Here is a 16,914-nt window from a genome sequence, read left to right as displayed (position 1 = left end):
ACAGCTGTTCAGCTGCTGGTTGTTGTAGGAGGTTCAACTGTATACATCTTAAAATCTAATAAGGCTGGATATCAATAATAACATTGTATTGTGCTTACTGCAGGTTTTTCAGTTAAAAACCTCGCACTGGCACTTTGTACGCACCAGTCAATACAAATAATTGTCAAACCGGAGCTACGGTGGCACAAAAGGTGACATTTGAGTGTTTTTATTTATCTCGTGCGCACGAGATACTATGTCGTGGCCACGAGTTACTAAGTCGTGGCCACGAGATAGTTAAGTCGTTGGGACGAGATACTGTGTCGTGGTCACGAGTTACTAAGTCGTGGCCACGAGTTACTAAGTCGTGGCCACGAGATAGTTAAGTCTTTGGAACGAGATACTATGTCGTGGCCACGAGTTACTAAGTCGTGACCACGAGATACTAAGTCATGGTCACGAGTTACTTAGTCATGGCCACGAGATAGCTAAGTCGTGCGCACGAGATAATTAACCAATCAGATAACACTATGATTTTTTTTAAACTAAGAAAAATTCTGTTTAAAGTTGTACATGCAACATTAATCTTTGAAAATAATGTAGTGTTCACTTTAAACTTGATACATGTGACGTCTTTAGGATCATATTAGAAAGTCACATTCTACGGCTCATAAATCAGGCATTAATTTTGACTAAGTTAAAACCCTTTGGTGGGACAATTCTATTATAAAATTGGTCAGTTTGTACATACAACGGTCTGTTAACATTGTTTATACGATAACTTGAGAAGGAATTAGTCCTGGTTTATTTTATTTGGTAGGGGCAATGCCCATGGACATGGATAGCCTATAAGGATGTTTGAGGTCGAGGGTCAAGGTAAACATGACACTTCATGTAAAATCCTTGTTGATGAAATATTTAGAAGGGATAAGCCATGCTTTATATAATTTAGAGGGATCATAGGAGAATTCGTATAAATAGTAAAATCTGATTGCTTATTTATCTTGTGCGCGCGACTTAAGTATTTCGTGGCCACGACTTAGTAACTCGTGGCCACGACATAGTATCTTGTTCCCACAACTTAATCATCTCGTGGCCACGACTTAGTAACTCGTGGCCACGACATACTATCTCGTGGCCACGATATAGTATCTCGTTCCCACGACTTAACCGTCTCGTGCCCACGACTTAGTAACTCGTGGCCACGACATAGTATCTCGTGCGCACGAGATGAATAATAACATACACATGTCACCTTTGTGCCACCGTAGAGCATTGCAGGGGAAGTAAGCAATTTTCCCGCGGTAATTTAGTTTGAATCAAATAAATAGCAGGATGATGTTAAAGATAAAGTACTGTCAGTATGGAAGCATTTTGTAGCGGTATTAGATCTACAACTTTATGTTCTCACGGAGTTAGACCTTTATCGGGTTTAAACCAAAAAATCAAAATTTCTTTCTCTTGGGGGCGGGACCGGGGTTACAACTGACAGGCGCAAAAGCTACAATGTAACAGTCACTCTCGTGTACATATCGGACAGTGATGCTTATATGCTATTTATAAACACTTTCTGGTATGTTTAAGAGTAGTAGATACTAGAAATGTTACAGATGTTTTTCTTATCTACGGAGAACTTTATATGGGTTTTGACGGAAGCTTATACAACGTCAGTGCACCTTAATCTCAAGTGCCCTTGTCCTGTGCCTGAAAAAATACTCGCTTTAAAACTAAATGTCGGTGTACCATACAAAACAAAACAACAACTTTTTATCCACTTTATATCATAAGTAATCTTAGGTTATTACATTAAATTTACGGGTAACTTTGCCGATTTGTAAACATAATTACCTGTGGATAAAATTACCTCATTTAAAAAGGCAGTTTATAATGCTTTCAACCCAAATTAAAAAAAATAATGTTTATTTTCGGGCAGAAAATTAGTTGTAGTGAATACACGAGGAAAACCGCATGGCAATAAAATAAATAATGACAAATCAATTCAAAACAGGAACATTTCTTTGCCCAGTGCATGTTTCATTTAGGATAATTCATCCGTTACAACCTCGCGACCTTTATGCTTGGTGTACTTATATGCACGTGTGTTAAATAAACTTGAAACAGATTAAATCAGAATAATAGTCACTTGTTTCTCACTTAAACATGAAGGTAAGTTGGTGTGCATTTATTGCAACTTTTTCCATCGAAATCCAGATAAGGACTGTTCCTAATGGATGTGCGTGAGATTGTGAAAGTGTTGGATGGCTGATGAACCAGTTAACCAGTTAATGGTTGACCAAACGTAAACTCGTGAACAAGTGCTTTTTTAAGATTACTGTAAAATAGTCCCAGAAAAAAAGTCCATAGCAGACTTGATAAAACAGAAGGGAAAAATTCGCACATTAAAAGTAAAATTATCTTTATTGTTATCTAAAGGAAGATAATTTTTGTTGAAAGATTTTTAAATTCGTTTCATCGAATGAAATAAATAAGGCACGCTTGTATTTATTCTGTATGGGGCAAATTTAGATTTTATGAATTTATGATATGTGATTAAAGAAGGGAGTGTCCTATCGTTTTTATAGCTCCACTTTTCGAAAAAAGAGCTAATACAGCATGGTTATCTCGTCGGCGTTGGTTAACCATTTCATTAAGGTCCATTTTCTCAGAAACTATGAATTAAAGCTATTCACTTCAAACTTGATAAACATGTTTATTATCATAAAAGAGCGCCCGTTTCCCAAATTGACATTTTTGCAAAGTTATGCTCCTTCTTCAATTTGATTTTTTAGTTTTAAAAACATATTCTATTCCTTTTTTTACAAAATGTACAATGCAAATATTTAGGTAAAAATATAACAATACATTTTTGAAAGAAAAAGGGTTGGACCACCAGTTCATATAACATAAGTAGTTCGATCCGTCCCTGAATTAAACTTTTAGCCCTGGTTAACCTTTTTGTTCAGGTCCATTTCCTCAGTAACTTTCAAAGTTTTTGCTTCAAACTTGATATGCATCTTAACTCCATTTCAGAAGGAGGGATAATCCGTTGACCTAACATTCATCTCCATAAAGTTATACTTAATCGTTTCTTTTAAGGTCAATTTCTCACAAACTCTCTCCACTCCTAATTTCTTATTAGTAAAATTTGTTCCGTATTTAAATTGTAAGGCATTTCTAAAGGGCAGATAACTTATGATTTATTTGTTCTCCGTTATGCCCCCATTTGACTAGTCACTTTGATTTTTTTTATTAAGTCTTTTGTTAGGGTATTAATCTAACAGCCATTTTGCTACATTATTTCTCTTTTTTATACCCTCGCACAACAAAGTCGTAAAGGGGTATACTGGAATCAGCTTGTCCGTCCAGACGTCCGTCTGTCCGGCCGGTCGGCCGTCCGGACGTCTGGCCGTCCGTCGGTTTTTCCTTGTCCGCCCAATAACATAAGATTCCTTTGACACACAGTCTTCATATTTGGCATGGAGGTTAGTCATGATTTGTAGATGACCCCTATTAATTTTGAGGTCACTGGGTCAAAGGTCAAGGTCACAGGGGCCTTGACTAGAAAAAGCTTGTCCGCCAAATAACTTAAGATTCTTTTGACCCACAATCTTCATATTTGGCATGGATGTTAGTCATGACTAGTAAATGACCCCTATTGATTTTGAGGTCACTAGGTCAAAGGTCAAGGTCACAGGGGCCTTGACTAGAAAAAGCTTGTCCGCCCAATAACTTAAAAGATTCTTTTGACCCACAATCTTCATATTTGGCATGGAGGCTAGTCATGACTTGTAGATGACCCCTATTGATTTTGAGGTCACTGGGTCAAAGGTCAAGGTCACAGGGGCCTTGACTAGAAAAAGCTTGTCCGCCCAATAACTTAAGATTCTTTTGACCCACAATCTTCATATTTAGCATGGAGGTTAGTCATGTTAAGAAGATGACCCCTATTGATTTAGAGGTCACTGGGTCAAAAGTCAAGGTCACAGGGGTCTTGACAATAAAAAGCATTTCCGCCCAATAACTTAAGATTCCTTTGACTCACAGTATTCATATTTGGTATGGAGGTTAGTCGTGATTAATAGGTGACCCCTTTAGATTTTTAGGTCACTGGGTCAAAGGTCAAGGTCACAGGGGCCTTGACTTAACAAGCTTTTCCGCCTAATAACTTAAGATTCCTTTGACCCACAATCTTCATATTTGGCATGGAGGTTAGTCATGATTAGTAGATGACCCCTTTTGATTTTGGGATCACTGGGTCAAAGGTCAAGGTCACAGGGACTGACTTCAAAACGTTTGTCCGCCCAATAACTTGAGAAACCTGTGACCCACAGTCTTCATATTTGGCATGAGATTGGTCATGACCATTAGGTGACCCCTATTGATTTTGAGGTCACTGGTCAAAGGTCAAGGTCACAGGGACCTTTACTAAAAAAAGCTTTTCGCCTCAAATTGCTAAAGAATGCTTTGGTCAACAGTCTTCATATTTGGTATTGAGGTTGTTTATGACTAGTAGATGGCCACTATTGATTTTTAGTTGACTGTGTCAAAGGTCACAGGGATTTTTACTATAATGAGTTTGTCTGCTCAAATGCTTAAGAATGCCCATCCGCAGTTTATTGAATTTGACATTTTCACATTTGAAGCATGAAGAATACATAACTTAGCAATGCACTGGCTTAGTAACCTCAGATTTGGCAGGGAGGTTGTTTTTGAGCTCTAAATGGCAACTGTTGATTCTGACAAAGTGGTTTGCGGGGATATTCACGCCATGACAGAGGCATTTCTAGTTTTACTTAAATTTGCCCTCTATCCAGCACTGGGAATAGTGGAGCGCGCTGTCCTCCTACATGTCCTTTTTGCCTTTAATATAGAACGGAACTGTTTAAATTAAGCTTCTAGATCATTCTAACACGATCTTACAATAGTATTTGATTTGTTATCACAGCCTCGGTACCATTAATGTTGATCAACACCATAAATTTCGAAAGTTTTATTAAGAATGTTATATCAAAGCTTTTTAAACTAAAATATGATGCAATTGATAATTAAGCATATCGTCCATAAAGACGAAGTAAGAGCTTATTCTGTTTTAATTTGATACAATATACTAAATGGCCCGACTGAGCTTCCATTATAAACGGGAGAATGCTATTGAACAAAATCGAGATAATCGATATACTCACATAAATTTTGTATTATTTTTACATCCTTGTCGTTAATTACCGGAACCGGAAATAGATCTTACCAGTGCACGTGCGGATACTTCATATTAAGTTAAAGGAAGTTTTTCTGTTTTAATCTGCTATTGATCACTTATAATTTATAAATACATGCTGAAATTTTTAGTGCAATCAAACTTAAAATCGGGCCACTTATCCTGATCAGAGAAAGTTTATTTACGAATATGGCGTACGTGAAAATAGTTAGGAATGAAAATATTTTTAGTCCCTTACCGGTTAACGGAGAGGACTATAGACCCTCATCCGTCCGTCCGCGAAAATCTTGATACAATTAAAACGAAAAGGTACAAACTTACGTTGAGAGGATAGAGGGTCATATGCACGACTTTTATGGTTGCTATGGATACGGAAAAAGATTAAGACCAATTCAAACTGAACAAATCTGGATCCTGCCATAACTAAAAAAGTAAAAAAAAGATAGGTTTATGATACTCGTTATATTGATAGAGGTTCATATGTTGTATATCATAAAATTTAAATGAATAGTAATGTTGTTTTGTTTTTTTGGCCCGAAAACGGTAAGTTCGTATAGTATATACCGCTTATATAAGGTTATGTATTTACAACTCGCTTTATTATTGATAAAGAAATATAGAAAATACGTGAGTTTATAAAGATTTGAATATTGAGCGCTTTATACTACTTTGGCGCCGTTATATGTCGCAACGGCACTAAATGTCGCACTTGCCACTTTATGTCGCACTATTGTCGCTAACTGTCGCAACCGCAGCTAAATGTCGCAAAATATTTTGGAACACTACCGTTAAATATCGCAATATCTAAATTCATGTTAAACAGCTCGTATTATGAGAATATAAACCTAGAGATTAACTTTCAGAAAATAAATATAAAGATTTGCTGTGTTGTAAAAAGTAATTATTTATGCCAAAGAGCGCTTTAGTGATAAAACACATTTGTATACGTTTTTCATTTACCAACCCAGGCCCCAAGGTTATAAAACATTTTCCTGAGATCAAGCTCGAATCTCAGGATTTTCATTGGTCAATTCACATTCTGTGCCTGTTTCTGACCAATCAAATACATGAGATCTGAGTTTGAGCTTAGACTATTTCTTTATGAAATGATTTTACCAGTATATAGATACATGTATTCCCAGGCTGCACATCCGTGCAGTGATTTTCCTACTTGCATAACAGAATCCGAAAATAGGCCTCTTCCCAAATGAAATTTTCTTTAAAATCATTCAGTTTTCCCAAAAATCTGAACTTAAACCAGCTTTTTTACTTCCCAAATCAGCAATTTTAGCGATAATTTTTCCCAAAATCAAGAGGCTAAGGCCTCTTCCCAATAAAGTAAGAAAAATCACATCCGTGCAGACTGAACCGGCCATGTACTTATCGCTGACTAACTTCAGAAATTTTAGTCTTGATGTGCCCAGATTGATAGAAAGGTCTATAAAAATGGAAGCTTGAAAAGTGAATTTTACAAATTCAGTAGGTAAAATAAGACTTGAAAATATGTATAGTCTTACCAGAGTCAGAATTGTCGGCTGCGCAAGTCTAAACTATTTTGTCTTGCAGCCCATCACATTACCTTTTCTTTTACAAGAAGTATCAGTCGAATATGTTTTTTTTTCGGACAAGACATGTATTAATCATCTAGTTACAAATGCACGAGCTTATGGTAAAATTTTATCTTTGATGACATTTTATTTCAAAACGCCCAAATTACAATATGTGGGATAGCAGCTTTAAAGGAACGTTACCTAATACACCGCTTGGTTTGCGTTACTAATGTTTTATATAGACCGATTCAAGACATATATGTGAAAATTAGCCTCCTTACAAGTTGGGCTTCTAAATAAAAAACGCACGGTATACAAATGTGTTTTATCACTTTGGCATAAATTTTGGTCGTCAATTTATAATACCGACTAAGATGACTTCATTGCTATGTACATCACAGCAAATCCTTTCCTATTCTATAGATTGCTAGGCCCAATATCACCTACAGAGCGTTACAATTGAATAATACAAGTTGTTTAATATGAATTTAGATATTGCGACATTTAACGGTAGTGTTGTGACATTTAACGGTAAGGTAAAATGGTGCGACATTTAACGTCATCATTGCAACATTTAACGGCAAAATACTTTGACACTTTAGCGGCGGTTGCGACATTTAGCGGCAAAAGCTCTGCATTTAGAGTCAAGTGCGACATTTAGCGTCGTTGTGACATATAACTATGCCACAACTACTTCTGCTTGCCATATTACCAAAAAATTAATGAGGTCAAGGTCACGTGGTAACTTAAGGGCGCACTAATATGGAGACAATACACGTCGCAGCCGTCTGTAAGTCTGACATTCCGTCTTTGTATGGAACACTATAGATACTGCCATAATTCAAAAAATACAAAAGCTAGATTTATGATATTTGGTAATAGTTGGTATGTGCATGGAAGGTGATATGGATTGCACGCCATTTTTAGGCTTTTTTCATCCGTCTGTCATACTATCTATCCAAAGAAATCTTGATCCATAACTTAAAAAAAAATATTTTTTAAAAATTAAAAAGGGGAAATGTTAAATTTTTTCTTAAAAAATCTTCCTTTTAAAAAATCTTCTTTTAAAGAACCCAAAGAGCTAGAGCTAAGATATTTAGCATGAAACATGTTCTAATTGGTGTCTACCAAGTTTGTTCAAATAAAAGCCCTGGGGCCAAAATTGGCCCCGCCCCAGGGGGTCATTAATTTTCCCTATATGCATATAGTAAAAAACTTAAAAAATCTTCTTTTAAAGAACCAAAAGAGTTAGAACTAAGATATTTAGCATGAAACATGTTCTAATAAGTGTCTACCAAGTTTGTTCAAATAAAATCCCTGGGGTCAAAATTGGCCCCGCCCCGGGGGGTCATTGATTTTCCCTATATGCATATAGTAAAAACTTAAAAAATCTTCTTTTAAAGAACCAAAAGAGTTAGAGCTAAGATATTTAGCATGAAACATGTTCTAATAAGTGTCTACCAAGTTTGTTCAAATAAAAGCCCTGGGGTCAAACTTGGCCCCGCCCCGGGGGGGTCATTGATTTTCCCTATATGCATATAGTAAAAACTTAAAAAATCTTCTTTTAAAGAACTCAAAGAGCTATGGCTAAGATATTTAGCATCAAACATGTTCTAATAGGTGTCTACCAAGTTTGTTCAAATAAAAGCCCTGGGGTCAAAATTGGCCCCACCCCGGGGGTCATTGATTTTCTTTATATGTGTATAGCAAAAACTTAAAATCTTCTTTGAAAAAACCCAAATAGCTAGAGTTTAGATATTAAGCATGAAACATCTTCTAGTAAGTGTCTAGAAAGTTTGTTCAAATAAAAGCCCTGGGGTCAAAACTGGCCCAGCCCCAGGGGTGTCATTGTTTTTAACTATATGTTTATAGTAAAAACTTAAAAAAAATCTTCTTTTAAAAAGCCCAATGAGCTAAAGCTTAGATGTTTAGCATGAAACATCTTCTTATGGATGTGCAAATAAAAGCCCTTGGGTTAAATTGGCCCTGCAACGTTGGGGGTTGGGGGGGACCAAATTTACAGGTGAGCGACCTCGGGGCCATCATGGCCCTCTTGTTTATTGAGAGCCACGTTCAGTATAACTACTGGTGTTCCTCAGGGTTCAGTGCTAGGTCCTATATAGTTTTTAATCAATATCAATCACCTACCTTTGTTGGAAAAAAACACTGATATTTTTGCTGATGATACCAGCCTTTCAACTTCTGATGTATCCCTAAAGACTCATGATATTTAAAATGCTAACAAATGGTGTGAATTGAATCAAATTATTAATACTACAAAAACAAAGGTCATGCATATTTCCTCAAAACACAGGTAAAATAATATAAATTTGTGCAACTAATCATTATATTTCGAAAAAATTGGGGCAAAAATTTTTTATATATTAAAATTTGAAGAAAAATTATTTTGGGAATACAATAACTCCCAATTTTGGCCCCCAAACCATATTGATAAAGTTCTTTTCCCCAAAGGGAACTCCTTGTTTCCCCTTTTCATCTGGTTTTAAAAAAATAAAATTTTTACATGTAAATTAAAAAAAGTTTTACAATGCATTTTATTTTTTCCACATCGGGGGATTGTTGAATAATTTAAAGGGAAAATGGCTTAAATTTACAGCTTTCCAAAAAATTTAAAATTATTAAGTTTAAAAAGAGAGCTGCAAACTTTTAATTTTAGACAAAAAATTTTGATTTCTCCCTCTGCTGAAAGACCTTTTACAAAGGGGTTTATTTTTATTATTTTTTACTTCCCAAGATAATGAATTTATTTAATAATTTCATTTTATCGCCAGACGTTAATACTGGCAATTTTGAGTTAATCCACTGATTTTCAACTTTACATCCCAAATACTGAACAATTTCGTTTCTGGATCTTGCCACTAGTTCTTGTTGCTGGGTCATATGGGGGTTGCGTTCATTGAACGCCGCCTTTCCTTGTTGATCTTGTTTATCATATTTCATATTGTATTTGGAACGGATTCTATCATTATATCAAGTCTGTTACATCTGTAAATTATTTTAAAACGTTATCACACGCCGGTGTAAGCTCTATTAGTGTCAATTCCTTACTACAAATTAAAAGCTTTGTCTTGTAAAAAAAATGTAAAAAAACATGGATAATAGGAAAATGTAAATTATTCTCGGTAATTGATGAAAATGCAAACAAGTTTGGTAACTTAAAAATCTTCAAAAACTTTGCCATATTAAACAAGATGGCGAAAGTAGATCAACACCAAAGGCCAATCAGTCACACGTACGGGTTGGGGACGGACGGATTTTTTCCGTACTTATCCCTATGTTATAAAAGTGTCTAATGTCTTATGTCAAATGCACATGAATGACCTTGACGGATATCTTTGTCTGTACGTTCTTTACCTCATTTCAGATAAAAGTGAAGGCAGTCGAAAAGCATGAAGTCGTCCAGTTGTCTTTTTTCAGCGATGCTGTGCAGTGTGATCGGTAAGTAAAACGCTGTTTTTTGTTATATACGTGTATTGTGCTAAAATGTATTTTAATAATCAAATCATATAACCGGAAGTGGTTCATAACCAGAAATTGGTAAATTCCACTATTTCCGATGAGTGATACTGGAGCATGTGTACATTAATCTGTTGTCTAGTAAAAGAAATAGGCCATGATGCTTTAATGAATTCATTTCTTATAAAACCAATTAGTTCGTGAGGGAATCTGATAATAGCATCTTGCATTTTTGATAAGCATATTTTGTTGCGAATTATGATGTACATTTTGTATGTTTGATTTTTACATAGAATTTGGCTTTGTATCCCATTTACAACGAAGAGGTGAAAATTCAAAATTGAAAATATCCAGTATGAACCTATAGCAATGGTCATTCGTTTTCTGTTTTACATAGAGTCCTCGTGCAAACAACTATATTTAAATTCTATTTACTTTCATATTATTCTATATGATAGATAGAAATAACTTACATCATATTTTCTGTGCTTGATCATTTTCTATCTTATTAAGATGGAATAATTATGTTCTTTTCTTACTTCGTAGCGATATCAGTCACCAAAGCAGATTGCGGGGATCCACCAAGTATTCCGAATGCTACTAACAACGTAACTGGTACCTCGCCTTACCCACAAGATACCACCATACGCTATGATTGTGAACTCGGATATAATCCAGTGGGAACCAGTCGCTTTTACACTTGCACCGGTACAACATGGACGGACGGAAACTTTCGGTGTGAACAAATTTACTGTTCGCATGTTGAAACACCAGAAAACGGACGATTAGAGAACACGCCAACATACGAAGTTGGTACAACTATTCAATTTGCTTGTAACGAAGGCCATGCCATGTCCGGGCAAAATAAAATGCTATGTCGCATAGATGGTGAGTGGTTGCCTTCAACGCCACCGACATGTACCGCAAGGGATTGTGGGGAATTCGGGTCAATACAAGACGCAGATTTATTCCAGGATAACTCTTATATTGAAAGAAATCACTATGGTAGTGTCGTAGAGGTCACGTGCCTTGATGGGACGACTCTCCTAGGACCATCACAAGTTAAATGTCAAGCTAATGGTGAATGGGGATTGAAGCCAAAATGCGAAGACGTGCAGTGTCCACAATACTCAAATACAGTTTCGCCGTGTATTTCAGAGTTTCACACTTTCGGTGTTTATCTCTTCATTAATTGTAAGGAAAATGTATCTACACATTTTGGACCAAATGCTGCCGAGTGTATATCAGGTCAGTGGGATACCACAGAAATGGGATGCTTATGTGATTGTATAATACCAGAGTTCAACTCTTCCCTTATAACGTTTTCAACTCTAAACAGCCACGGTAACCTGGCCCATGCCACGGCATTGGTATGGACATGTCATACAGGACGGTCCAAATGTTCCTCTGTGAACGTTATTTGTATAGACGGAACGCTCAAAGTAGAAGAAAATGGAATGGCCATAGCAAATTTTAGTAGCCCAATCGAAGTAGATGAGCTCATTTCAACATTGTGTATCATACCGACAACAGTGACGTCAACAACAATGTCTACATCAACAACAATGTCTACGCCAACAACAATGCCTACGCCATTAACGCCAACGCCTTCAAGCATGTCTACTTCATCAATTACAAAAGGCAGTACTTCGTATACATCAGACGACGAATTGACTAATACCACAATAAAATTTTCTGAGGGAAAACTTAATTCAGGAGCAATGTGTCTTGGATATGCTCAGTGTTTAAATATTTTATATTTCATTTCATATTTGTTGCTAAAATGCTGGTAAGAAAGTATTATTCTTATCTGACAAGTACAAAATATGACTGAATCACCACATCTTTACCTCGTTCTTTACGTATAAAGAGCCGCAATTTATTTGTGCATATGTTGACAACAGTTTGGAAATTTAAATGTACTCAGTGTCTTATGCTAGCTTCAATAATTCAAGTTTATTCAGTTTACATTTTTCATAAATACTTGTAAATTTTTCATTAAATATATTGAATTTTGACGCGCTCTTTTTTAGAACTTGTAAGAATATCTTTCAGTACAGTCGTCCAAATGCGAGTGATTGAGCACGGAATAGGCCAAGCGGTTTACGCGCCGCACTAGTGGTCTAAGGATTGCTGGTCGGGTGGGTTCAAACACCGTCAGGGGCCAAATAATTGTTTCTTTGAGCTACAGCTAACTTTCTTCCAGAGTTTAAAAAATGATTACATCTTTAAAATCCAATTGAATTATTTCATTGGTCCTCTTTAGCCATATGGGCTTTTTATAAGTTTCTAGGGTTAAACATTATTTTTTTAAGTGATTTTGAATTTTTGGGCCTACAGACAATGTGCATGTCCCATTATCAAGGAAGGGAAGTAACTGTCAATATATTTGTTATATAGCAGTTTCGTTAAATTGACATTATGTTGATTTTTTCGCTGTCAAGTTTAATTGAATTAGTTAAATGTTTCAAGAAATTGACAAATATAATGGTGACTGACCAATAACTGATAATGAAACTTGTTTAAGATAAAGCGTAAAAAGTACCTCAATTATAAAAAGACTGTCCCACTCTTTTTTATGTTGAATAACTGATACATTCTAACAAAATATATAGAAACATTCGTGGATCACAAGGGTTATAAAATCGACTTGCATACATATTAAGTATCATTCAGGAAATGACTTATTCAAAATCTATAGGTCACGTTTTGGCATGTAACAACGTTTAAGGACAAAGGGGGGGGGGGCAGGGTTCGTACTCTCAGTGCCTGAAAGGGCGGATAGACCCTCATTAAGCATAGAATACATACGCAATCATCTGGATTATTGATTATTTTCCCATAGTAAAATACAAAATATAATACAATTAAGGCAAAATGCTAACCTATTTTTAATTTTAGCTGTGTACTCATCAATGAGACTTGTATGGACATAATGCCACTTTAAATGCCCATTATGCCCCAGAAATACTATCATATTTATTTCTCAAAACTTCCGTTTTGTATCTTGTTACAGTTCCCGGTAATACTCATTTGAGCCGCGTCACGACAAAACCAACATAGTGCGTTTGCGACCAGCATGGATCCAGACCAGCCTGCGCTTCCGCGCAGTCTGATCAGAATCCATGCTGTTCGCTTACAAACCGTATAACAAGTAGAGAAACTGATAGCGAACAGGATGGATCCTGATCAGACTGCTCGGATGCGCAGGCTGGTCTGGATCCATGCTGGTCGCAAACCCATTTTGTTGGTTTTGTCGTGACGCGGCTCATTTGTTATTTAAATGAACTATCTGCTGCTTCTTTTGGTCTGTTGGGAATTAGTATATTTAGAGTAATAAAGTATTTTGTACGGAGGTCAAAATACTACTTTGTTTAATATTAGCTACCTTAACCACACATGACTGCTTATTCAGCGCGACTTTCTTCTGTTGTCAAACATCTAGTAACATACTCTAATTTCAATTATTAATATCTTATTAAATAAACACATGTTTGACATTTCTAAAAGATAAAAAGAAGTGATATTTCTGTGCTTTGAACTATAAAGCGTTGGATCAGAATGTATAAAACATTATTTCAATTCATTTTTAGTACAGTCGCAACTTTTCGGCCCTTTCCGTCAATCTTAGGATAAACATCGTCGGGATATTCCTAATGCTCTTATTATCCATTCGCCATCTTGGGCGCCATTTTGAATATTTCATTCCGCCCATTATGTCTCATCAAACGGATGATATGATATCATCATAATATAAAAGAAATCCTATTTTTTAAAGCTTCTTTTCTATCATATTTACTTACGTATTTAGGCAGGAGAGGAAGTGAGTGGGACGAGATTGGAGGAAAAGAAGAAAAACGAAAAAAAAAAAAAATTAATGCAAATTTTTAAGTCTCTCTTTTACGTGACGATTTTTGAGCAACCAACAAAGTGCGTTTGCGACAAGCATGGATCCAGACCAGCCTGCGCACCCGCGCAGTCTGATCAGGATCCATGCTGTTCGCTATCAGTTTCTCTACTTGTAATAGAGTTTGTTACCGAAGAGCATGGATACTGATCAGACTGCGCGGATGCGCAGGCTGGTCTGGATCCATGCTGGTCGCAAAGGCATTACGTTGGTTTTGTCGTGACGCAGCTCATATATACTTTTAATAACCGCCTGACAGCTTGCAACAACATAATACTTTTCAAGTAACGGATATAGAAACTTTATATTTCCATGTAATCTTTGCATCAACACTTTATCATTAGTGCGTAGATACTGCTAAACATAGATAGCGTCCCTTTAACCTGCTAAGTTTGTATAATCAATTTGCCCAGCTTTGAATTTTGTACTGTCCGTTCGAATTTTAACCCTCACAGGGCAGAAAAACGAAGATAATTAGCCTTTGCCTGTATAGAGACAAGCCAGTCTGCACACCTTGGCTTCTATACCGTTTGTACATGGCTGACTGAAATCTCTAAACCTTTGAATGGACTGCTATATATATCATGTATATAGTGGGAAACAAAAGCCCCTGTGTTATAAAGGCTAGTCAGAAAGTGCAAACTGGTCTGGTTCTATACTGGTGGCAAAAGCTAAAACACTGCCAGTTTATGCAGTTAATGTGTTAATTGTAATCAACTGCTTAACATCAAGGAAGTGAGTTGATACATCACATCATCTTACGTCACGTATACAGTATGTTTCTATTTATAATTGCTCATTGACATGTCAATGATTTAAGTATATACGAAAGGAGGATAACAAACTGTTTGAAGTCGAACTTTTTTTCCGATATTAATGACGGATTGGATATATATGTAAAAACACACTGTACTTATTTTTACGGTAAGTGTATTTTTTCTAAATCTATTTTCCTTGGAATTTGCAGTCTCAGTTTCCATATTTATGTTGCTTAAAAAGCCCATGTTGCATATTCGAATCATGTCAAGGACTTAAGATTATTTTATATGGGGAAGTTTTCCAGCTATACATTACAGGAGGTCGATTTTTCCACTCTTGTACTCGCTCTTGCTCGTAATAACATGCTTAGGCTAAGGGTATATCAGGTCTTCTCCATTTCAACTGGAATGTCGTCAAATGACTATAAAATTGTCGGGAAATAAAATTTTAAAAAATCTAGAAAAACATGCTAGATGGTTCTTTTGTTAAAAAAAAAAGGAAGGGCGTTTCAGATTGAAGAGTATCGTTTGATATTACAAAATACAAAATGATTAAATGCCTGCTTTAATGTAAAAAGTTGGGACTAATTTCTTTGCGCGGAGGACATCGACCATGACAAATCCCCTTACCGGCATGGGTTCGAATCCTGCAAGCTTGCCAAGCTGGAAGGTCAACTACTGACATTGAATAACATAATAAATATTAACCGCAATAAATCACAAGGAAAGTATGTCATACAGTATACATATTATGATGAAAATATGATAACTGCCACAGTATAATATTGATAACGGTTACGGTTTTGCGATGGAAGTACTCTGATAAATTAAATGCCACGAATTGTTTTTATAAATCTTATTTGAACAAGAAAAAAGTCGTCAAAATTAATAAAAAAGGGAGTATTTAGTATCAATGTCGATATGTACGTAAGGATTAAACGATGATCGAATATAACCGAAAATTGATCGTTTATATGACCGATCAGCGATAATCGAATACAAAGTTTAATAATCGATTATCGGTAATTTATTTTCTTGCTGTTACTTAAGTGACTCACTGTATTATAACAACACTCTAAATTAAAGCCAGCTTTGGTTGAAACAATAATTTTCATTCAAATGAATATGAAGTATATGTATGTGTTCATCCGTGCTGTTCTACAGAAATTAGAAACTTCGACGGGAGCGATAGCGACAGGAGAATAATTCTAATTTCTGTAGAACAGCTAAGGATGAACACTAACATATTTAGTGTCAAGCTTTATATTGCCCTTGATTACGTCACTACGCGGTACTATGAAGCATAGAAAAATAGAAGGCGACTATGAACGGATTTCAATATAGTATCGACTTTTTTTCTTCTATGAAAATTAACGCACATATTTTTTAAGAAATACAGCGTTTTCATTGGATGACAAATAAAGCTGGACACTAAAGCATATTGGTGACCATGGAGTTAATAGTTGACAGTGACAAGGGAGAGAATCACGCTGTTCGTTACCCAAACAAACAAGACGGCGGATGCAGCCGAAAAGTAAGTTTTTCCTTTTCGTCTCTGAAATTCGAGATGTTCATGTGTAAAGGTATATACATGTATAATAACCTTCACCACAATTTACCGGGCACACAGGATTTTATTTCATGATGTTTCGTCCCGTACTTCTTTTGAAATGCGCGTCACTAGAATCGAAGCGAGATAATTTTCCTCCGGTTTGATCTTGATAACGTACGGCTTCTTTCTTTTACTAATATGTATATTAACTGAAACCACTGACTTAAGAAAGTTGTAGTAGGTCGTCATCTAAGCATCCATGCCCATTCTGGCCAGATTTACTGCTGTAAATATTCATATCGGGGCAGTTTCCGGAAATGATAACGTATGGCGCTCAAAAATATCAATGATAACGTACAGCGCATTTTTCTACTTGGTGGATTTACATTTGTTCAGACAGCTGGTAATGAATTATTTGTATGCAGGAAATGATAGATATCTGAAAACAAATGTTAATACATTCAGAAATAAATAAT

General features: G+C 36.0%; 2 protein-coding genes across 3 annotated transcripts in view; both read left to right on the top strand.

Moving 5' to 3' along the window:
- Positions 1–12,239, top strand: part of LOC132737796 (P-selectin-like) — a 31,151-nt gene extending 18,912 nt beyond the window's left edge. For both annotated transcript variants that reach the window (XM_060725143.1, XM_060725142.1), the window contains 2 exons: positions 10,130–10,203; positions 10,768–12,239. In XM_060725143.1, coding sequence (XP_060581126.1) covers positions 10,155–10,203; positions 10,768–12,014 — 1,296 coding nt within the window. In that variant the 5' untranslated portion in view covers positions 10,130–10,154 and the 3' untranslated portion in view covers positions 12,015–12,239. The remainder of the gene's footprint in view (positions 1–10,129; positions 10,204–10,767) is intronic.
- The window catches only part of LOC132737799 (mucin-2-like), a 35,332-nt gene that overhangs the window by 1,896 nt on the left and 16,522 nt on the right, over positions 1–16,914 (top strand). The gene's annotated exons all lie outside the window — the stretch shown is intronic.

The sequence above is a fragment of the Ruditapes philippinarum genome, unplaced genomic scaffold (genome assembly GCF_026571515.1).
Source record: "Ruditapes philippinarum isolate M1 unplaced genomic scaffold, ASM2657151v2 ctg5113_1_1_1_1, whole genome shotgun sequence".
Taxonomy (NCBI): Eukaryota; Metazoa; Mollusca; class Bivalvia; order Venerida; family Veneridae; genus Ruditapes; species Ruditapes philippinarum.
The sequence above is the reverse complement of the archived record's forward strand: the minus strand, read 5'-3'. Positions and strand labels throughout refer to the sequence as shown.